The 21,910-nt window shown below is 41.8% G+C and overlaps 6 protein-coding genes across 6 annotated transcripts; all 6 read right to left on the bottom strand.

Annotated features, from left to right (window-relative positions):
• Positions 1-151: 151 nt before the first annotated feature.
• On the bottom strand, positions 152-2,697 carry LOC311486081 (high choriolytic enzyme 1-like). Its single transcript, XM_084541841.1, has one exon. The coding sequence runs from the start codon at positions 1,490-1,492 to the stop codon at positions 698-700; it is 795 nt and encodes a 264-aa protein (XP_084397967.1). The 5' UTR covers positions 1,493-2,697; the 3' UTR covers positions 152-697.
• A 3,546-nt stretch (positions 2,698-6,243) lies between these two features.
• LOC311509948 (high choriolytic enzyme 1-like) lies at positions 6,244-9,959 on the bottom strand. Its single transcript, XM_084574930.1, has one exon. It carries the CDS (start codon positions 7,082-7,084, stop codon positions 6,290-6,292), a length of 795 nt encoding a protein of 264 aa, XP_084431056.1. The 5' UTR covers positions 7,085-9,959; the 3' UTR covers positions 6,244-6,289.
• Positions 9,959-10,987, bottom strand: LOC311509957 (high choriolytic enzyme 1-like; the record flags this gene model as incomplete). The annotated part of the gene is made up of 1 exon (XM_084574931.1): positions 9,959-10,987. Exon 1 carries the CDS (start codon positions 10,751-10,753, stop codon positions 9,959-9,961), a length of 795 nt encoding a protein of 264 aa, XP_084431057.1. The 5' UTR covers positions 10,754-10,987.
• Positions 10,988-13,580: 2,593 nt separating this feature from the next.
• LOC311485472 (high choriolytic enzyme 1-like) lies at positions 13,581-16,502 on the bottom strand. The gene has a single exon (XM_084540894.1). The coding sequence runs from the start codon at positions 14,622-14,624 to the stop codon at positions 13,830-13,832; it is 795 nt and encodes a 264-aa protein (XP_084397020.1). The 5' UTR covers positions 14,625-16,502; the 3' UTR covers positions 13,581-13,829.
• A 62-nt stretch (positions 16,503-16,564) lies between these two features.
• Positions 16,565-17,568, bottom strand: LOC311485549 (high choriolytic enzyme 1-like; the record flags this gene model as incomplete). Its single annotated transcript, XM_084541038.1, has 1 exon — positions 16,565-17,568. One exon carries the CDS (start codon positions 17,566-17,568, stop codon positions 16,774-16,776), a length of 795 nt encoding a protein of 264 aa, XP_084397164.1. The 3' UTR covers positions 16,565-16,773.
• A 2,141-nt stretch (positions 17,569-19,709) lies between these two features.
• On the bottom strand, positions 19,710-20,753 carry LOC311485550 (high choriolytic enzyme 1-like). The gene has a single exon (XM_084541039.1). It carries the CDS (start codon positions 20,504-20,506, stop codon positions 19,712-19,714), a length of 795 nt encoding a protein of 264 aa, XP_084397165.1. The 5' UTR covers positions 20,507-20,753; the 3' UTR covers positions 19,710-19,711.
• Between the last annotated feature and the right edge of the window lie 1,157 nt (positions 20,754-21,910).

Genomic DNA, 21,910 nt, shown 5'->3' with positions numbered 1-21,910 from the left:
ATTTTTATCATAGCTACATGTGTGACGTTTTTAACAGTTCAATACGTTTTGAAATCGCTCCAAAATTCAGCGAATAATTCTACTTTGAGGTTGAGGAGTACCTCTTTCCTTCGTATGTGCATGCATCGCTGCCTCTGCGAGCCCTGTACCAAGATGGCGGCGCTGTAGGCACGTCCCTCCACAGTCAATGTCGCGTCTATCTATATATGTCTATGGTGAATGCAGTTCAGTTGATTGATTAAGCCAAGTCAGGTGTGCTGCTGCATGGTTAGAATGAAAACCTGCAGCCACAGTGGCCCTTTCACGGATCAGTTTGACACATGTGCCTTAGACTATCGATCTCCAGTGAGCTTAGAGCACACTGTTATGTGTCATATAATATCATGGTTGTAGTGTCATCTTATGTGTGTTTTGAGTCACCTTGTACAGTGATTTCAAGTTTGTTCTAAAGCATGCAAAAGTAAAATGTTTGCAGGTACACAGTCAAAGAAACATAACTACACAGATATTATTTGTTGCATTGTTTTTATTAAATGCTTTAGACATGAGGTTTTATTCCGTCTGTTATCTGAATATTTGAATCAAGTGAAGAAGAAGAATGATCTATGATCTACAACATCACTTCCACTGTTTATTGTAGGATCCGGTTAATTGCAGAAAAAGTGTGAATTATTTGCATTTGTTATCAACATTGTATTTAGCATCTATAGAGCAGGTTGATCCTCCTGATGTCCCAGTAGGACATGCCCTGCCTCTGTCCAATCTGGACGTTGGCATTGGGGATGGGGGTGATGGAGTCCCTTCCGTGCCCGATGGAGAAGGCTGTTCTTCCATAGTGCATGATGGAGGAGTAGTCATAGGGAGTGTTGAGGTTGTTGGTGGCCTGTTTGTGGAAGTTGTAGGCCATCTGCGGGTTGATGTTCTGCCAGTTGATCCTGACGTAGTAGTCGCGGTCGCTCCTGGTCTGCTCGTGCTGGAAGCCCAGAGCGTGGTTGACCTCGTGCTGGATGATGCCATGGAGGAGGCAGCCCTGCCTGTTGAGAGAGAGCACCTGTCTGCCTCCCTGTTTGCCCAGAGCCGAGAAACATCCCGCTTTGTTCTCGATGCTGATGTAGTCGTACTGGTTCTGATAGGGGACGAAGCGGATGCAGGTGCTGCTGTGGAAGGACTTCAAGGCGTAGTCGATCTGCTGCCTCTCATAGCTGGTGAACTCACGGCTCATGGTGTAGGGGATCATCACAAAGCCGTTGGACGATTTCCTCCACAGGCAGCTCTGGGACCAGCACGTCATGGCGTTTCTGGTTTTGGGAACCAGCAGGTCTCCTTCCAGCAGGATCTCATCTGTGTTGTTGTTGGAAGTCAGAATCCTGGTGGTGATGTCCTCGGTGTCCGGTGTCACGGTGACTTCTTCTTGGTCTCCTTCCTCCTGGACAGGTTGTGCCTGAGAGAGGCCGAGCAGGAGCAGCAGCAGCAGGCTGGCAGAGAGAGTCATCTTCAGGGTCAGTGTGGAGGCTGTGGAGCTTCTGTGAACAGCTTTCTGTGGAGAAACTCCTTGAAGCTTGATGTCTGACTCAGTTCAGTCCAGAGTCTTTATACTCTCCTCTGCAGGTGTGTCTGCAGGAGGATTATGGGCTGGGGTCCACACTGCTAGGCCTAAATACACCACTGAAGGGAGGACTCCACAGACAAACCTACTGTTTCAACATGGTGTGTTGTCTCTGGTCTTTAAATGGATGATCACAGCTTCACTGTTCAAGACTTTTTTAACTTTACAGATGATATGGCCATCCTCCCAACTAGACTTCAAGTTATCTTTCAAAGTTACCTTCATTTAAGCAGCATAATAATGTGTATCATCGTCTCTTTAAGACTTCCAGCTTTGTAAAGTACATCATTACTGTACATCGTAAGAATGTTACCAAATACAGTAGCTAATGAACACTTGATTTGAATATGAACTCATCCACTCCTCTCTCCATATTTGCTGTAGGTTCTTATTTCCGCTGACTTGCCACCTTATTGGTAATATTTGTCACAATCTTAACACTACTTCTTCAGAGACTTAAGTCAAAGACACTCAGACATCATACACACACTGTGACAACCAAGATAGCCACTAATCACAGTGGTGGCTGCGTCTCTGATATTAACTGGCCATAAAACATTAACACAACCCTTTAGAATAACTGAAAACATGTCACCCTTGTGATGTCAAATCTTAGTTTGTATTAATGAAAATTGTTTAGTATTAAAATCAGTCCAGGCAACTGTTGTCTATTAAGTGTGTAAATAACCTGCTTTTTGAAAAAGCAATACAAGTTTTTATGTTAAAGATAAAATAGTGGAAGTTTTCAATAAAGGAAGCTTCAGTTTGTGCCTTGTTATATACAGTACCAATGTTATACTTCAATCACAGGGTTAAGTAGTAAATTATCCAAAAATTGAATGCTAACACTCTTTGAACCAGACTGAGTCTCCAGCCATGCTAGCAGCACTGTGAGGTTGTGATTAACGTGTTATTGTAGTATGAGCTACATTCTAATACCGTCATGTTAACAGTAACAGTGCTAACATACTGATCTTTAAGATGTAAATTAGGTTTACTGTGTTCACCCAGTCAGTCATATTTCAATCATAGTTTAGCATCTCACTGTGAAACTATATTCTACATAACAGCAGACCCAAAGTAGTATGGTTATTTGTTTTGCACGACTTTTGTCATCAACCAAAGCACTGCATGAAAAAAGTTTTGATGGTGGAGTTAGAACACAAGTAAGGGATCACAAAGGTCTTTAATGATTCAAGCTTCAGGTTCATGAATGTTAGACCAGAATATTGATGCTCTCAATGTTGAGATGTGTCTCAGACAAACGTCAATGTTAATTTATTCATAAAGCACATTTAAAAAGAAAACAAATACTGACCAAAATGCTGTACAAACAGAGCAATCAAAGCATGAAAAAAAAATGGATGGAAAACTTTCGCCTGCTCTTGTCACTACAGGAAATGTTAGATGCTCACCAAAGTCATTTGGAATATCTCCTAAGATCATGAATGTATCTCTGTTTAGTTTCCTGACAATCTGTCCATTTATTGTTTAGATATTAAGTCGAGACCAAAGTGTACAACTGAAGGACAGAGTAGAGTTTATTGAGTTATTTTACTGTAGGTAAATGAGATTATCAGAGCTTCCTAATCCTGTATTCATCTTACATTTGGACAAAGAACTGCTGGAGTTTTGTTCTTATTCATTAGAAATACTATAGTTACTTGTTCAAAGCCTTAGACCAGGGGTGTCAAACTGATCCGTGAAAGGGCCACTGTGGCTGCAGGTTTTCATTCCAACCATGCAGCACCCATGCAGTGGGTGTGGCTGGCAAGTTTTTGTTCCAATCAAGCAAGAGGACACCTGAAGTGACTGTGTGAATGCCATAGACATATATAGATAGACGCGACATTGAGCGCTGCCGTCTACTAGAGCGGCGTGCCTACAGGGCGGCCATCTTGGAACAGGGCCAGTCGCTCCTACAGTGCATTACATCTATGGAGGAATGGGGTTTCTACACAATAAAAGTGATCATAAATCGCTCAGTTGAAGTCCGGCATCTTTTCTTTACAATCCTCTGTCAGAAGCTAGTCTGCTGATAACATTAAGTAAAAATTGTATTTGGGTAGTAAAACCATATTTTTATCATAGCTACATGTGTGACGTTTTTAACAGTTCAATACGTTTTGAAATCGTTCCAAAATTCAGCGAATAATTCTACTTTGAGGTTGAGGAGTACCTCTTTCCTTCGTATGTTCATGCACCGCTGCCTCTGCGAGCCCTGTACCAAGATGGTGGCGCTGTAGGCACGTCCCTCCACAGTCAATGTCGCGTCTATCTATATATGTCTATGGTGAATGCAGTTCAATTGATTGATTAAGCCAAGTCAGGTGTGCTGCTGCATGGTTAGAATGAAAACCTGCAGCCACAGTGGCCCTTTCACGGATCAGTTTGACACATGTGCCTTAGACTATCGATCTCCAGTGAGCTTAGAGCACACTGTTATGTGTCATATAATATCATGGTTGTAGTGTCATCTTATGTGTGTTTTGAGTCACCTTGTACAGTGATTTCAAGTTTGTTCTAAAGCATGCAAAAGTAAAATGTTTGCAGGTACACAGTCAAAGAAACATAACTACACAGATATTATTTGTTGCATTGTTTTTATTAAATGTTTTTTTTTTTTTTTAACTTTTTATTTATCTTCATGAACATAGAACATGAGATCATCATGGATGGTACAGTTAAAATCAAAATATTCAATTACACATACATATATACATACATACGCATACATCATAGTCAAATGTCACACTATTCAAGGTGCATATTCAATCCATTTTTCCCAGCGTTCCATACACTTCTCCAACTGAAGCCTTAAAACAAAAGTAAGTCTCTCCATACAGTAAATTTCGTGAATAATCCCGTGCCACTGGATCAATGTTGGAGGATCTAGTTGCAACCACTTTCTGGTTATGGCTTTCCTACAACTGGCCAGAAGAATCTTCAACAAGTACCTGTCCTTATGCAAGACTGTTTTTGGAATTTTACCGAGATATAAAATAACAAAAGAAAAATCTAAATCCACCCCTATTATTTTATTTATCTTGGTTGACACCTCCTTCCAAAATAACTGGATTTTCGGACAGGCCCAAAAAACATGAACATGGTTAGCCATAGGGGTTCCACATTGTCTCCAACAAAAGCCTCGACTCTGTGTGCCTGTTCGTAGTGCTGTTAATTTAGGAGTTATGAAAAATCTCACTACATTCTTCCAGCCGAACTCTCTTAGAGATCTCGAATTTGCAGTGGTCGCTTGTGTCTCACATATTTCTATCCAGGTCTCTTCTGATATTTTTGTTTCTGACTCCCTCTCCCATTTTTGTTTAATGGATAACGTAGAGTGATTCTTAGAAGCTTGTATACTTCCGTATATTCTTGAGACCAACTTTTTATTATCTTTCTTTTTATATGCCTCATGAAATATAGAAATTAAATTGTATTCCTTCTCCTCCTTGATTTGTAATTTTTTATTGTAGTAGTCTCTGACTTGCAGGTATCTATGAAAGTCCTGCTTCTCCAGTCCAAATGTGGCTGAAATTGACTCATAACTCTGAAATTTACTGTTTGAGATGAGGGAACAAAAGGACGTGATCCCTCTCCTAACCCACTGTTTAAAGCCCCCGTCCAATCTAGCAGGTTCAAATTCTGGATCATATGCTATCCAATTCAAAACTCTAACCTGTTTCTCTATTTGTAACTTCCTCAAGACCTTAAACCATAGTTTCAGAGTGAATACAGTCCATTGATTCAAATTGTTATAATATTTTTCTGCTTGGTTTTTGTTTCCTATTATAGACTGTATTGGAATTTTTAACTGTGTAGTTTCCAAGCATTTCCATTTAGATTCATAATTTGGAGAGCACCAGGATACCAAGGGTTTCAACTGTGCAGCATAATAATAATCCTGTAAACATGGTAAAGCTCTCCCTCCCTTCTCTTTTTTTAGCTGCAGAGTCTTGAACTGAACCCTAGGTCTTCTACTGTTCCAAATGAACCTTGAGATCCAGGCATTCCACTCATCAAATTGTTTTTGGGGTACCTCTAGAGGCAGAGACTGGAAGAGATAAAGAAGCCGTGGCAACACGTTCATTTTAATAATTTCTATTCTATTACTCATATCCAATGGGAGGAGGGTCCATCTAGAAATATCAGATTTGATCTCTTTATTAGTGGGGCCGTAGTTATTTTCAAAAAGTTTTGACATATCTTTAGTAAGATTTATTCCTAAATATTTTATTTTGGACGAGTCCCATTTAAAATTGTATTTCCCTTTAATATCTGGGTGGGGAATATAGTTAAATGTAAGGGTTTGGGTTTTTTGGATATTAAGCTTATACCCAGAGTATAAATTATATTTTTTTAGCAGGGACATCAATTTAGGGATGCTTGAGTCTGGACTTGTAATAAAAAGCAGAACATCATCCGCAAACATACAAATCTTATGTTCTTCTCCTCTAATCATAGTCCCCTTTATCCCGGAGTCCTCTCTAATTGCTTGAGCGAGGGGCTTTATTAAATGTTTTAGACATGAGGTTTTATTCCGTCTGTTATCTGAATATTTGAATCAAGTGAAGAAGAAGAATGATCTATGATCTACAACATCACATCCACTGTTTATTTTAGGATCAGGTTAATTGCAGAAAAAGTGTGAATTATTTGCATTTGTTATCAACATTGTATTTAGCATCTATAGAGCAGGTTGATCCTCTTGATGTCCCAGTAGGACATGCCCTGCCTCTGTCCAATCTGGACGTTGGCGTTGGGGATGGGGGTGATGGAGTCCCTTCCGTGCCCGATGGAGAAGGCTGTTTTTCCATAGTGCATGATGGAGGAGTAGTCGTAGGGAGTGTTGAGGTTGTTGGTGGCCTGTTTGTGGAAGTTGTAGGCCATCTGCGGGTTGATGTTCTGCCAGTTGATCCTGACGTAGTAGTCGCGGTCGCTCCTGGTCTGCTCGTGCTGGAAGCCCAGAGCGTGGTTGACCTCGTGCTGGATGATGCCGTGGAGGAGGCAGCCCTGCCTGTTGAGAGAGAGCACCTGTCTGCCTCCCTGTTTGCCCAGAGCCGAGAAACATCCCGCTTTGTTCTCGATGCTGATGTAGTCGTACTGGTTCTGATAGGGGACGAAGCGGATGCAGGTGCTGCTGTGGAAGGACTTCAAGGCGTAGTCGATCTGCTGCCTCTCATAGCTGGTGAACTCACGGCTCATGGTGTAGGGGATCATCACAAAGCCGTTGGACGATTTCCTCCACAGGCAGCTCTGGGACCAGCACGTCATGGCGTTTCTGGTTTTGGGAACCAGCAGGTCTCCTTCCAGCAGGATCTCATCTGTGTTGTTGTTGGAAGTCAGAATCCTGGTGGTGATGTCCTCGGTGTCCGGTGTCACGGTGACTTCTTCTTGGTCTCCTTCCTCCTGGACAGGTTGTGCCTGAGAGAGGCCGAGCAGGAGCAGCAGCAGCAGGCTGGCAGAGAGAGTCATCTTCAGAGTCAGTGTGGAGGCTGTGGAGCTTCTGTGAACAGCTTTCTGTGGAGAAACTCCTTGAAGCTTGATGTCTGACTCAGTTCAGTCCAGAGTCTTTATACTCTCCTCTACAGGTGTGTCTGCAGGAGGATTATGGGCTGGGGTCCGCACTGCTAGGCCTAAATACACCACTGAAGGGAGGACTCCACAGACAAACCTACTGTTTCAACATGGTGTGTTGTCTCTGGTCTTTAAATGGATGATCACAGCTTCACTGTTCAAGACTTTTTTAACTTTACAGATGATATGGCCATCCTCCCAACTAGACTTCAAGTTATCTTTCAAAGTTACCTTCATTTAAGCAGCATAATAATGTGTATCATCGTCTCTTTAAGACTTCCAGCTTTGTAAAGTACATCATTACTGTACATCATAAGAATGTTACCAAATACAGTAGCTAATGAACACTTCATTTGAATATGAACTCATCCACTCCTCTCTCCATATTTGCTGTAGGTTCTTATTTTCGCTGACTTGCCACCTTATTGGTAATATTTGTCACAATCTTCTTCTTCAGAGACTTAAGTCAAAGACCCTCAGACATCATACACACACTGTGACAACCAAGATAGCCACTAATCACAGTGGTGGCTGCGTCTCTGATATTAACTGGCCATAAAACATTAACACAACCCTTTAGAATAACTGAAAACATGTCACCCTTGTGATGTCAAATCTTAGTTTGTATTAATGAAAATTGTTTAGTATTAAAATCAGTCCAGGCAACTGTTGTCTATTAAGTGTGTAAATAACCTGCTATTTGAAAAAGCAATACAAGTTTTTATGTTAAAGATAAAATAGTGGAAGTTTTCAATAAAGGAAGCTTCAGTTTGTGCCTTGTTATATACAGTACCAATGTTATACTTCAATCACAGGGTTAAGTAGTAAATTATCCAAAAATTGAATGCTAACACTCTTTGAACCAGACTGAGTCTCCAGCCATGCTAGCAGCACTGTGAGGTTGTGATTAACGTGTTATTGTAGTATGAGCTACATTCTAATACCATCATGTTAACAGTAACAGTGCTAACATACTGATCTTTAAGATGTAAATAAGGTTTACTGTGTTCACCCAGTCAGTCATATTTCAATCATAGTTTAGCATCTCACTGTGAAACTATATTCTACATAACAGCAGACCCAAAGTAGTATGGTTATTTGTTTTGCACGACTTTTGTCATCAACCAAAGCACTGCATGAAAAAAGTTTTGATGGTGGAGTTAGAACACAAGTCAGGGATCACAAAGGTCTTTAATGATTCAAGCTTCAGGTTCATGAATGTTAGACCAGAATATTGATGCTCTCAATGTTGAGATGTGTCTCAGACAAACGTCAATGTTAATTTATTCATAAAGCACATTTAAAAAAACAACAAATACTGACCAAAATGCTGTACAAACAGAGCAATCAAAGCATGAAAAAAAATGGATGGAAAACTTTCGCCTGCTCTTGTCACTACAGGAAATGTTAGATGCTCACCAAAGTCATTTGGAATATCTCCTAAGATCATGAATGTATCTCTGTTTATTTTCTTGACAATCTGTCTATTTATTGTTTAGATATTAAGTCGAGACCAAAGTGTACAACTGAAGGACATAGTAGAGTTTATTGAGTTATTTTACTGTAGGTAAATGAGATTATCAGAGCTTCCTAATCCTGTATTCATTTGGACAAAGAACTGCTGGAGTTTTGTTCTTATTCATTAGAAATACTATAGTTACTTGTTCAAAGCCTTAGACCAGGGGTGTCAAACTGATCCATGAAAGGGCCACTGTGGCTGCAGGTTTTCATTCCAACCATGCAGCACCCATGCAGTGGGTGTGGCTGGCAAGGTTTTGTTCCAATCAAGCAAGAGGACACCTGCAGTGACTGTGTGAATGCCATAGACATATATAGATAGACGCGACATTGAGCGCTGCCGTCTACTAGAGCGGCGTGCCTACAGGGCGGCCATCTTGGAACAGGGCCACTCGCTCCTACAGTGCATTACATCTATGGAGGAATGGGGTTTCTACACAATAAAAGTGATCATAAATCGCTCAGTTGAAGTCCGGCATCTTTTCTTTACAATCCTCTGTCAGAAGCTAGTCTGCTGATAACATTAAGTAAAAATTGTATTTGGGTAGTAAAACCATATTTTTATCATAGCTACATGTGTGACGTTTTTAACAGTTCAATACGTTTTGAAATCGCTCCAAAATTCAGCGAATAATTCTACTTTGAGGTTGAGGAGTACCTCTTTCCTTCGTATGTTCATGCATCGCTGCCTCTGCGAGCCCTGTACCAAGATGGCGGCGCTGTAGGCACGTCCCTCCACAGTCAATGTCGCGTCTATCTATATATGTCTATGGTGAATGCAGTTCAGTTGATTGATTAAGCCAAGTCAGGTGTGCTGCTGCATGGTTAGAATGAAAACCTGCAGCCACAGTGGCCCTTTCACGGATCAGTTTGACACATGTGCCTTAGACTATCGATCTCCAGTGAGCTTAGAGCACACTGTTATGTGTCATATAATATCATGGTTGTAGTGTCATCTTATGTGTGTTTTGAGTCACCTTGTACAGTGATTTCAAGTTTGTTCTAAAGCATGCAAAAGTAAAATGTTTGCAGGTACACAGTCAAAGAAACATAACTACACAGATATTATTTGTTGCATTGTTTTTATTAAATGCTTTAGACATGAGGTTTTATTCCGTCTGTTATCTGAATATTTGAATCAAGTGAAGAAGAAGAATGATCTATGATCTACAACATCACTTCCACTGTTTATTGTAGGATCCGGTTAATTGCAGAAAAAGTGTGAATTATTTGCATTTGTTATCAACATTGTATTTAGCATCTATAGAGCAGGTTGATCCTCCTGATGTCCCAGTAGGACATGCCCTGCCTCTGTCCAATTTGGACGTTGGCATTGGGGATGGGGGTGATGGAGTCCCTTCCGTGCCCGATGGAGAAGGCTGTTCTTCCATAGTGCATGATGGAGGAGTAGTCATAGGGAGTGTTGAGGTTGTTGGTGGCCTGTTTGTGGAAGTTGTAGGCCATCTGCGGGTTGATGTTCTGCCAGTTGATCCTGACGTAGTAGTCGCGGTCGCTCCTGGTCTGCTCGTGCTGGAAGCCCAGAGCGTGGTTGACCTCGTGCTGGATGATGCCGTGGAGGAGGCAGCCCTGCCTGTTTAGAGAGAGCACCTGTCTGCCTCCCTGTTTGCCCAGAGCTGAGAAACATCCCGCTTTGTTCTCGATGCTGATGTAGTCGTACTGGTTCTGATAGGGGACGAAGCGGATGCAGGTGCTGCTGTGGAAGGACTTCAAGGCGTAGTCGATCTGCTGCCTCTCATAGCTGGTGAACTCACGGCTCATGGTGTAGGGGATCATCACAAAGCCGTTGGACGATTTCCTCCACAGGCAGCTCTGGGACCAGCACGTCATGGCGTTTCTGGTTTTGGGAACCAGCAGGTCTCCTTCCAGCAGGATCTCATCTGTGTTGTTGTTGGAAGTCAGAATCCTGGTGGTGATGTCCTCGGTGTCCGGTGTCACGGTGACTTCTTCTTGGTCTCCTTCCTCCTGGACAGGTTGTGCCTGAGAGAGGCCGAGCAGGAGCAACAGCAGCAGGCTGGCAGAGAGAGTCATCTTCAGGGTCAGTGTGGAGGCTGTGGAGCTTCTGTGAACAGCTTTCTGTGGAGAAACTCCTTGAAGCTTGATGTCTGACTCAGTTCAGTCCAGAGTCTTTATACTCTCCTCTGCAGGTGTGTCTGCAGGAGGATTATGGGCTGGGGTCCACACTGCTAGGCCTAAATACACCACTGAAGGGAGGACTCCACAGACAAACCTACTGTTTCAACATGGTGTGTTGTCTCTGGTCTTTAAATGGATGATTACAGCTTGACTGATTGTTTTTGGCTTGAAAACCATTTGAAAAAGCAGTATAAGTTTTCATGTTAAAGATGAAAGAGTGGAAGTTTCCAATAAAAGAAGTTGCAGTTGGTGCCTAGTTTTATACAGTGCATCTGGAAAGTATTCACAGTGCTTCACTTTTTCCACATTTTGTTATGTTACAGCCTTAATCCAAAATAGATCAATTCATTTTTTCCCCAAAAGTCTACACACAATACCCCATAATGACAAGGTGAAAAATGTTTTTGAGATCTTTGCAAACTTATTAAAAATAAAAAAATAAGAAATCACATGTACATAAGTATTCACAGCCTTTGCTCAATACTTTGTTGATGCACCTTTGGCAGCATTTACAGCCTCAAGTCTTTTTGAATATGACGCCACAAGCATGTCACACCTGTCTTTGGGCAGTTTTGCCCAGTCCTCTTTGCAGCAGCCCTCAAGCTCCTTCAGGTTGGATGTGAAGCGTCAGTGCACAGCCATTTTCAGATCTCTCCAGAGATGTTCAATTGGATTCAAGTCTGGGCTCTGGCTGGGCCACTCAAGGACATTCATAGAGTTGTCCTGAAGCCACTCCTTTCATATCTTGGCTCTGTGCTTAGGGTCATTGTCCTGCTGAAAGATGAACCGTCTAAGGTCAAGAGGTCTCTGGAACAGGTTTTCATCCAGGATGTCTCTGTATATTGCTGCATTCATCTTTCCCTCTATCCTGACTAGTCTCCTAGTTCCTGCCACTGAAAAACATCCCTACAACTTCTGCACAGATTCCCCACAGATTCTGCCACCGCCATGCTTCACTGCAGGGATGGTATTGGCCTGGTGATGAGCGGTGCCTGGTTTTCTCTAAACATGAGGCCTGGTATTCACGCCGAAGAGGTCAATCAGATCAGAGAATTTTGTTTCTCACTGTGTGAGAGTCCTTCAGGCGCCTTTTGGCAAACTCCACACAGGCTGTTGTGTGCCTTTTACTGAGGAGTGGCTTCCGTCTGGCCACTCTGCCATTCAGGCCTGATTGGTGGATAGCTGCAGTGATGGTTGTCCTACTGGAAGGTTGCCCTCTCTCCACACAGGAATGCCGGAGCTCTGACAGAGTGACCATTGGGTTCTTGGTCACCTCCCTGACTATGGCCCTTCTCCTCCAATCGCTCAGTTTAGACGGCCTGCCAGCTCTAGGAAGAGTCCTGGTGGTTCTGAACTTCTTCCATTTACGCATGATGGAGGCCACTGTGCTCATTGGAACCTTTAAAGCAGCAGAAATCTTTCTGTACCCTTCCCCAGATTTGTGCCTCAAGACAATCCTGTCTCGAAGGTCTACAGACAATTCCTTTGACTTCATGCTTGGCTTGTGCTCTTACATGCACTGTCAACTGTGGGACCTCATATAGTTAAGTGTGTACCTTTCCAAATCATGTCCAATCAACTGAATTTATCACAGGCCGACTCCAATTAAGCTGTAGAAATATCTCAAGGAAGATCGGTGGAAACAGGTTGCACCTGAGGTCAGTTTTTAGCGTCATGGCAAAGACTGTGAATTCTTATGTACATATGATTTCGTAGTGTTAGATTTTTACTAAGTTTGCAAAAATATAAAAAAATAAAAAATTCAAGTTGTCAGTGCTCTAGCCTTGCTAGCAGCACTGTGAGGTTCTGATTAATATGTTAATGTAGTTTGAGCTAAGTTCTATCATCATCATGCTAACAGTGACAATGCTAGCATGCAGATCTTTAAGATGTACATGATCTTTACTGTGCTCACCCAGTCAGTCATATTTCAGTCACAGTTTAGCAGCTCACTGTACAAGTACAGTATGTTCTACATAACAGCAGACCCAAAATAGGATGGTTATTTGTTTTGCACGACTTTTGTCATCAACCAAAGCACTGCATGAAAAAAGTTTTGATGGTGGAGTTAGAACACAAGTCAGGGATCACAAAAGTCATTAAAGGTTCAAGCTTCAGGTTAATTAATGTTAGACCAGAATATTGATGCTCTCAATGCTGAGATGTGTCACAGACTAATATCAATGTCAATGTCAATTTATTCATAAAGCACATTAAAAAAACAAATACAACAAATACTGACCAAAATGCTGTACAAACAGAGCAATCAAATCATGAAAAAAAAAATGGATGGAAAACTTTCACCTGCTCTTGTCACTACAGGAAATGTTAGATGCTCACCAAAGTCATTTGGATTATCTCCTAAGATCATGAATGTATCTCTGTTTAGTTTCCTGACAATCTGTCCATTTATTGTTTAGATATCAAGTCGAGACCAAAGTGTACAACTGAAGGACAGAGTAGAGTTTATTGAGTTATTTTGCTGTAGGTAAATGAGATTATCAGAGCTTCCTAATCCTGTATTCATCTTACATTTGGACAAAGAACTGCTGGAGTTTTGTTCTTATTCATTAGAAATATTATAGTTACTTGTTCAAAGCCTTAAACTATCAATCTCCAATGAGCTTAGAGCACATTGTTATGTGTCATATAATATCATGGTTGTAGTGTCATCTTATGTGTGTTTTGAGTCACCTTGTACAGTGATTTCAAGTTTGTTTTAACGCATGCAAAAGTAAAATGTTTGCAGGTACAGAGTCAAAGAAACATAACTACACAGATATTATTTGTTGCATTGTTTTTATTAAATGTTTTAGACATGAGGTTTTATTCCGTCTGTTATCTGAATATTTGAATCAAGTGAAGAAGAAGAATGATCTATGATCTACAACATCACATCCACTGTTTATTGTAGGATCAGGTTAATTGCAGAAAAAGTGTGAATTATTTGCATTTGTTATCAACGTTGTATTTAGCATCTATAGAGCAGGTTGATCCTCTTGATGTCCCAGTAGGACATGCCCTGCCTCTGTCCAATCTGGACGTTGGCGTTGGGGATGGGGGTGATGGAGTCCCTTCCGTGCCCGATGGAGAAGGCTGTTCTTCCATAGTGCATGATGGAGGAGTAGTCGTAGGGAGTGTTGAGGTTGTTGGTGGCCTGTTTGTGGAAGTTGTAGGCCATCTGCGGGTTGATGTTCTGCCAGTTGATCCTGACGTAGTAGTCGCGGTCGCTCCTGGTCTGCTCGTGCTGGAAGCCCAGAGCGTGGTTGACCTCGTGCTGGATGATGCCGTGGAGGAGGCAGCCCTGCCTGTTGAGAGAGAGCACCTGTCTGCCTCCCTGTTTGCCCAGAGCCGAGAAACATCCCGCTTTGTTCTCGATGCTGATGTAGTCGTACTGGTTCTGATAGGGGACGAAGCGGATGCAGGTGCTGCTGTGGAAGGACTTCAAGGCGTAGTCGATCTGCTGCCTCTCATAGCTGGTGAACTCACGGCTCATGGTGTAGGGGATCATCACAAAGCCGTTGGACGATTTCCTCCACAGGCAGCTCTGGGACCAGCACGTCATGGCGTTTCTGGTTTTGGGAACCAGCAGGTCTCCTTCCAGCAGGATCTCATCTGTGTTGTTGTTGGAAGTCAGAATCCTGGTGGTGATGTCCTCGGTGTCCGGTGTCACGGTGACTTCTTCTTGGTCTCCTTCCTCCTGGACAGGTTGTGCCTGAGAGAGGCCGAGCAGGAGCAGCAGCAGCAGGCTGGCAGAGAGAGTCATCTTCAGAGTCAGTGTGGAGGCTGTGGAGCTTCTGTGAACAGCTTTCTGTGGAGAAACTCCTTGAAGCTTGATGTCTGACTCAGTTCAGTCCAGAGTCTTTATACTCTCCTCTACAGGTGTGTCTGCAGGAGGATTATGGGCTGGGGTCCGCACTGCTAGGCCTAAATACACCACTGAAGGGAGGACTCCACAGACAAACCTACTGTTTCAACATGGTGTGTTGTCTCTGGTCTTTAAATGGATGATCACAGCTTCACTGTTCAAGACTTTTTTAACTTTACAGATGATATGGCCATCCTCCCAACTAGACTTCAAGTTATCTTTCAAAGTTACCTTCATTTAAGCAGCATAATAATGTGTATCATCGTCTCTTTAAGACTTCCAGCTTTGTAAAGTACATCATTACTGTACATCATAAGAATGTTACCAAATACAGTAGCTAATGAACACTTCATTTGAATATGAACTCATCCACTCCTCTCTCCATATTTGCTGTAGGTTCTTATTTTCGCTGACTTGCCACCTTATTGGTAATATTTGTCACAATCTTCTTCTTCAGAGACTTAAGTCAAAGACCCTCAGACATCATACACACACTGTGACAACCAAGATAGCCACTAATCACAGTGGTGGCTGCGTCTCTGATATTAACTGGCCATAAAACATTAACACAACCCTTTAGAATAACTGAAAACATGTCACCCTTGTGATGTCAAATCTTAGTTTGTATTAATGAAAATTGTTTAGTATTAAAATCAGTCCAGGCAACTGTTGTCTATTAAGTGTGTAAATAACCTGCTATTTGAAAAAGCAATACAAGTTTTTATGTTAAAGATAAAATAGTGGAAGTTTTCAATAAAGGAAGCTTCAGTTTGTGCCTTGTTATATACAGTACCAATGTTATACTTCAATCACAGGGTTAAGTAGTAAATTATCCAAAAATTGAATGCTAACACTCTTTGAACCAGACTGAGTCTCCAGCCATGCTAGCAGCACTGTGAGGTTGTGATTAACGTGTTATTGTAGTATGAGCTACATTCTAATACCATCATGTTAACAGTAACAGTGCTAACATACTGATCTTTAAGATGTAAATAAGGTTTACTGTGTTCACCCAGTCAGTCATATTTCAATCATAGTTTAGCATCTCACTGTGAAACTATATTCTACATAACAGCAGACCCAAAGTAGTATGGTTATTTGTTTTGCACGACTTTTGTCATCAACCAAAGCACTGCATGAAAAAAGTTTTGATGGTGGAGTTAGAACACAAGTCAGGGATCACAAAGGTCTTTAATGATTCAAGCTTCAGGTTCATGAATGTTAGACCAGAATATTGATGCTCTCAATGTTGAGATGTGTCTCAGACAAACGTCAATGTTAATTTATTCATAAAGCACATTTAAAAAAACAACAAATACTGACCAAAATGCTGTACAAACAGAGCAATCAAAGCATGAAAAAAAATGGATGGAAAACTTTCGCCTGCTCTTGTCACTACAGGAAATGTTAGATGCTCACCAAAGTCATTTGGAATATCTCCTAAGATCATGAATGTATCTCTGTTTAGTTTCCTGACAATCTGTCCATTTATTGTTTAGATATTAAGAGACCAAAGTGTACAACTGAAGGACATAGTAGAGTTTATTGAGTTATTTTGCTGTAGGTAAATGAGATTATCAGAGCTTCCTAATCCTGTATTCATCTTACATTTGGACAAAGAACTGCTGGAGTTTTGTTCTTATTCATTAGAAATATTATAGTTACCTGTTCAAAGCCTTAAACTATCAATCTCCAATGAGCTTAGAGCACATTGTTATGTGTCATATAATATCATGGTTGTAGTGTCATCTTATGTGTGTTTTGAGTCACCTTGTACAGTGATTTCAAGTTTGTTTTAACGCATGCAAAAGTAAAATGTTTGCAGGTACAGAGTCAAAGAAACATAACTACACAGATATTATTTGTTGCATTGTTTTTATTAAATGTTTTAGACATGAGGTTTTATTCCGTCTGTTATCTGAATATTTGAATCAAGTGAAGAAGAAGAATGATCTATGATCTACAACATCACATCCACTGTTTATTGTAGGATCAGGTTAATTGCAGAAAAAGTGTGAATTATTTGCATTTGTTATCAACGTTGTATTTAGCATCTATAGAGCAGGTTGATCCTCTTGATGTCCCAGTAGGACATGCCCTGCCTCTGTCCAATCTGGACGTTGGCGTTGGGGATGGGGGTGATGGAGTCCCTTCCGTGCCCGATGGAGAAGGCTGTTCTTCCATAGTGCATGATGGAGGAGTAGTCGTAGGGAGTGTTGAGGTTGTTGGTGGCCTGTTTGTGGAAGTTGTAGGCCATCTGCGGGTTGATGTTCTGCCAGTTGATCCTGACGTAGTAGTCGCGGTCGCTCCTGGTCTGCTCGTGCTGGAAGCCCAGAGCGTGGTTGACCTCGTGCTGGATGATGCCGTGGAGGAGGCAGCCCTGCCTGTTGAGAGAGAGCACCTGTCTGCCTCCCTGTTTGCCCAGAGCCGAGAAACATCCCGCTTTGTTCTCGATGCTGATGTAGTCGTACTGGTTCTGATAGGGGACGAAGCGGATGCAGGTGCTGCTGTGGAAGGACTTCAAGGCGTAGTCGATCTGCTGCCTCTCATAGCTGGTGAACTCACGGCTCATGGTGTAGGGGATCATCACAAAGCCGTTGGACGATTTCCTCCACAGGCAGCTCTGGGACCAGCACGTCATGGCGTTTCTGGTTTTGGGAACCAGCAGGTCTCCTTCCAGCAGGATCTCATCTGTGTTGTTGTTGGAAGTCAGAATCCTGGTGGTGATGTCCTCGGTGTCCGGTGTCACGGTGACTTCTTCTTGGTCTCCTTCCTCCTGGACAGGTTGTGCCTGAGAGAGGCCGAGCAGGAGCAGCAGCAGCAGGCTGGCAGAGAGAGTCATCTTCAGGGTCAGTGTGGAGGCTGTGGAGCTTCTGTGAACAGCTTTCTGTGGAGAAACTCCTTGAAGCTTGATGTCTGACTCAGTTCAGTCCAGAGTCTTTATACTCTCCTCTGCAGGTGTGTCTGCAGGAGGATTATGGGCTGGGGTCCACACTGCTAGGCCTAAATACACCACTGAAGGGAGGACTCCACAGACAAACCTACTGTTTCAACATGGTGTGTTGTCTCTGGTCTTTAAATGGATGATCACAGCTTCACTGTTCAAGACTTTTTTAACTTTACAGATGATATGGCCATCCTCCCAACTAGACTTCAAGTTATCTTTCAAAGTTACCTTCATTTAAGCAGCATAATAATGTGTATCATCGTCTCTTTAAGACTTCCAGCTTTGTAAAGTACATCGTAAGAATGTTACCAAATACAGTAGCTAATGAACACTTGATTTGAATATGAACTCATCCACTCCTCTCTCCATATTTGCTGTAGGTTCTTATTTCCGCTGACTTGCCACCTTATTGGTAATATTTGTCACAATCTTAACACTACTTCTTCAGAGACTTAAGTCAAAGACACTCAGACATCATACACACACTGTGACAACCAAGATAGCCACTAATCACAGTGGTGGCTGCGTCTCTGATATTAACTGGCCATAAAACATTAACACAACCCTTTAGAATAACTGAAAACATGTCACCCTTGTGATGTCAAATCTTAGTTTGTATTAATGAAAATTGTTTAGTATTAAAATCAGTCCAGGCAACTGTTGTCTATTAAGTGTGTAAATAACCTGCTATTTGAAAAAGCAATACAAGTTTTTATGTTAAAGATAAAATAGTGGAAGTTTTCAATAAAGGAAGCTTCAGTTTGTGCCTTGTTATATACAGTACCAATGTTATACTTCAATCACAGGGTTAAGTAGTAAATTATCCAAAAATTGAATGCTAACACTCTTTGAACCAGACTGAGTCTCCAGCCATGCTAGCAGCACTGTGAGGTTGTGATTAACGTGTTATTGTAGTATGAGCTACATTCTAATACCATCATGTTAACAGTAACAGTGCTAACATACTGATCTTTAAGATGTAAATAAGGTTTACTGTGTTCACCCAGTCAGTCATATTTCAATCATAGTTTAGCATCTCACTGTGAAACTATATTCTACATAACAGCAGACCCAAAGTAGTATGGTTATTTGTTTTGCACGACTTTTGTCATCAACCAAAGCACTGCATGAAAAAAGTTTTGATGGTGGAGTTAGAACACAAGTCAGGGATCACAAAGGTCTTTAATGATTCAAGCTTCAGGTTCATGAATGTTAGACCAGAATATTGATGCTCTCAATGTTGAGATGTGTCTCAGACAAACGTCAATGTTAATTTATTCATAAAGCACATTTAAAAAAACAACAAATACTGACCAAAATGCTGTACAAACAGAGCAATCAAAGCATGAAAAAAAATGGATGGAAAACTTTCGCCTGCTCTTGTCACTACAGGAAATGTTAGATGCTCACCAAAGTCATTTGGAATATCTCCTAAGATCATGAATGTATCTCTGTTTAGTTTCCTGACAATCTGTCCATTTATTGTTTAGATATTAAGAGACCAAAGTGTACAACTGAAGGACATAGTAGAGTTTATTGAGTTATTTTGCTGTAGGTAAATGAGATTATCAGAGCTTCCTAATCCTGTATTCATCTTACATTTGGACAAAGAACTGCTGGAGTTTTGTTCTTATTCATTAGAAATATTATAGTTACCTGTTCAAAGCCTTAAACTATCAATCTCCAATGAGCTTAGAGCACATTGTTATGTGTCATATAATATCATGGTTGTAGTGTCATCTTATGTGTGTTTTGAGTCACCTTGTACAGTGATTTCAAGTTTGTTTTAACGCATGCAAAAGTAAAATGTTTGCAGGTACACAGTCAAAGAAACATAACTACACAGATATTATTTGTTGCATTGTTTTTATTAAATGTTTTAGACATGAGGTTTTATTCCGTCTGTTATCTGAATATTTGAATCAAGTGAAGAAGAAGAATGATCTATGATCTACAACATCACATCCACTGTTTATTGTAGGATCAGGTTAATTGCAGAAAAAGTGTGAATTATTTGCATTTGTTATCAACGTTGTATTTAGCATCTATAGAGCAGGTTGATCCTCTTGATGTCCCAGTAGGACATGCCCTGCCTCTGTCCAATCTGGACGTTGGCGTTGGGGATGGGGGTGATGGAGTCCCTTCCGTGCCCGATGGAGAAGGCTGTTCTTCCATAGTGCATGATGGAGGAGTAGTCGTAGGGAGTGTTGAGGTTGTTGGTGGCCTGTTTGTGGAAGTTGTAGGCCATCTGCGGGTTGATGTTCTGCCAGTTGATCCTGACGTAGTAGTCGCGGTCGCTCCTGGTCTGCTCGTGCTGGAAGCCCAGAGCGTGGTTGACCTCGTGCTGGATGATGCCGTGGAGGAGGCAGCCCTGCCTGTTGAGAGAGAGCACCTGTCTGCCTCCCTGTTTGCCCAGAGCCGAGAAACATCCTGCTTTGTTCTCGATGCTGATGTAGTCGTACTGGTTCTGAAAGGGGACGAAGCGGATGCAGGTGCTGCTGTGGAAGGACTTCAAGGCGTAGTCGATCTGCTGCCTCTCATAGCTGGTGAACTCACGGCTCATGGTGTAGGGGATCATCACAAAGCCGTTGGACGATTTCCTCCACAGGCAGCTCTGGGACCAGCACGTCATGGCGTTTCTGGTTTTGGGAACCAGCAGGTCTCCTTCCAGCAGGATCTCATCTGTGTTGTTGTTGGAAGTCAGAATCCTGGTGGTGATGTCCTCGGTGTCCGGTGTCACGGTGACTTCTTCTTGGTCTCCTTCCTCCTGGACAGGTTGTGCCTGAGAGAGGCCGAGCAGGAGCAGCAGCAGCAGGCTGGCAGAGAGAGTCATCTTCAGAGTCAGTGTGGAGGCTGTGGAGCTTCTGTGAACAGCTTTCTGTGGAGAGACTCCTTGAAGCTTGATGTCTGACTCAGTTCAGTCCAGAGTTTTTATACTCTCCTCTGCAGGTGTGTCTGCAGGAGGATTATGGGCTGGGGTCCGCACTTCTAGGCCTAAATACACCACTGAAGGGTGGACTCCACAGACAAACCTACTGTTTCAACAAGGTGTGTTGTCTCTGGTCTTTAAATGGATGATCACAGCTTCACTGATTGTTTTTGGTAATGTCTTTTTACTTCTTTTTACATCCCTGTTGGTTTTTAATCCATCAGGTTTCCTTCTATTATACTATGAAAACAAATGAACAAACAGCATACATGCTGGTGGGTATTATTATTGTACATCTTTAAGACTGAGATCACCAACAAGGCAGTGGGCATAATAATTCTGACAACCTCAATGACATACTGAAATGCATAATGTGATGACCCCATTAAATAGTTATACCACATTCACCACCTTAATTCATCACTACATTTGTACACTAACATCTCTGAGCGCCACGCGCACCTGCAACGGTCGGCTTGTTTACTTGTATTGCTACTGCTACTTTTTTTGCAACATGGCTGAATATTTTTCCAGTTCTGAGGTTGTGGACGAACCATAGCAGTAGCAAATTACAGGTAAACAGCGCTCAGATATGACATCATCCGGGTTCTGTAGGTCAATCTACAGACTCTGGATGATGATAACAGGTAAATCCGGACTTAACGGGGAATAGCACTAGTGTATCATACCAAAATATTGGCGAAATTAATGAGTTTCGCGACAGATGTGTTATTTAGAGGCTGCGTCTCGGTGTCCCAGTCACTCCCACTAGATATATGCTGATCAAATTATCTCCTGAACGAGTGCAAATGATACAAAAGTTATATGGGTGACTAAACAATCGTATTGTATACTAGAAATAAGGTCCAGGTTGAAAAAAAAAAAACAGTAGTTCCCCTTTAATTGAACATTTACTCACAAATCATTTCATGGCGCTGTTCATTATGGAAATCTGAAGTGAGGTCAAGAGGTAGAATGTCCTCAGGTCACTAAATCACCAACATGACAAGCAGGCAGCAGTCAAAAGGTCACAGTCAGAGACACATCTGCCAACAGATTTCTATGTTCTGCAGCTGATATAGGTCTTCTATAATAGTACCATGTCTGGTTATGTGCATTTCTCTTACTGTGTTTTTGGACTGAGCGCTGTTACTATTTTCCTATTTCTTCAACACATTCCAGTATTTATTACAAATGTGAACATTTCACACTCAAAACGAATGTTTTTCAAATAATTTATCTTGTGCATTACATCCCAATAATCACATATACTTTTACATGCATTATTTTATGCATCGTATTTTATCT

This window comes from Chelon labrosus, assembly GCF_963514085.1.
Source record: "Chelon labrosus genome assembly, chromosome: 3".
NCBI lineage: Eukaryota > Metazoa > Chordata > Actinopteri > Mugiliformes > Mugilidae > Chelon > Chelon labrosus.
The sequence above is the reverse complement of the archived record's forward strand: the minus strand, read 5'-3'. Positions and strand labels throughout refer to the sequence as shown.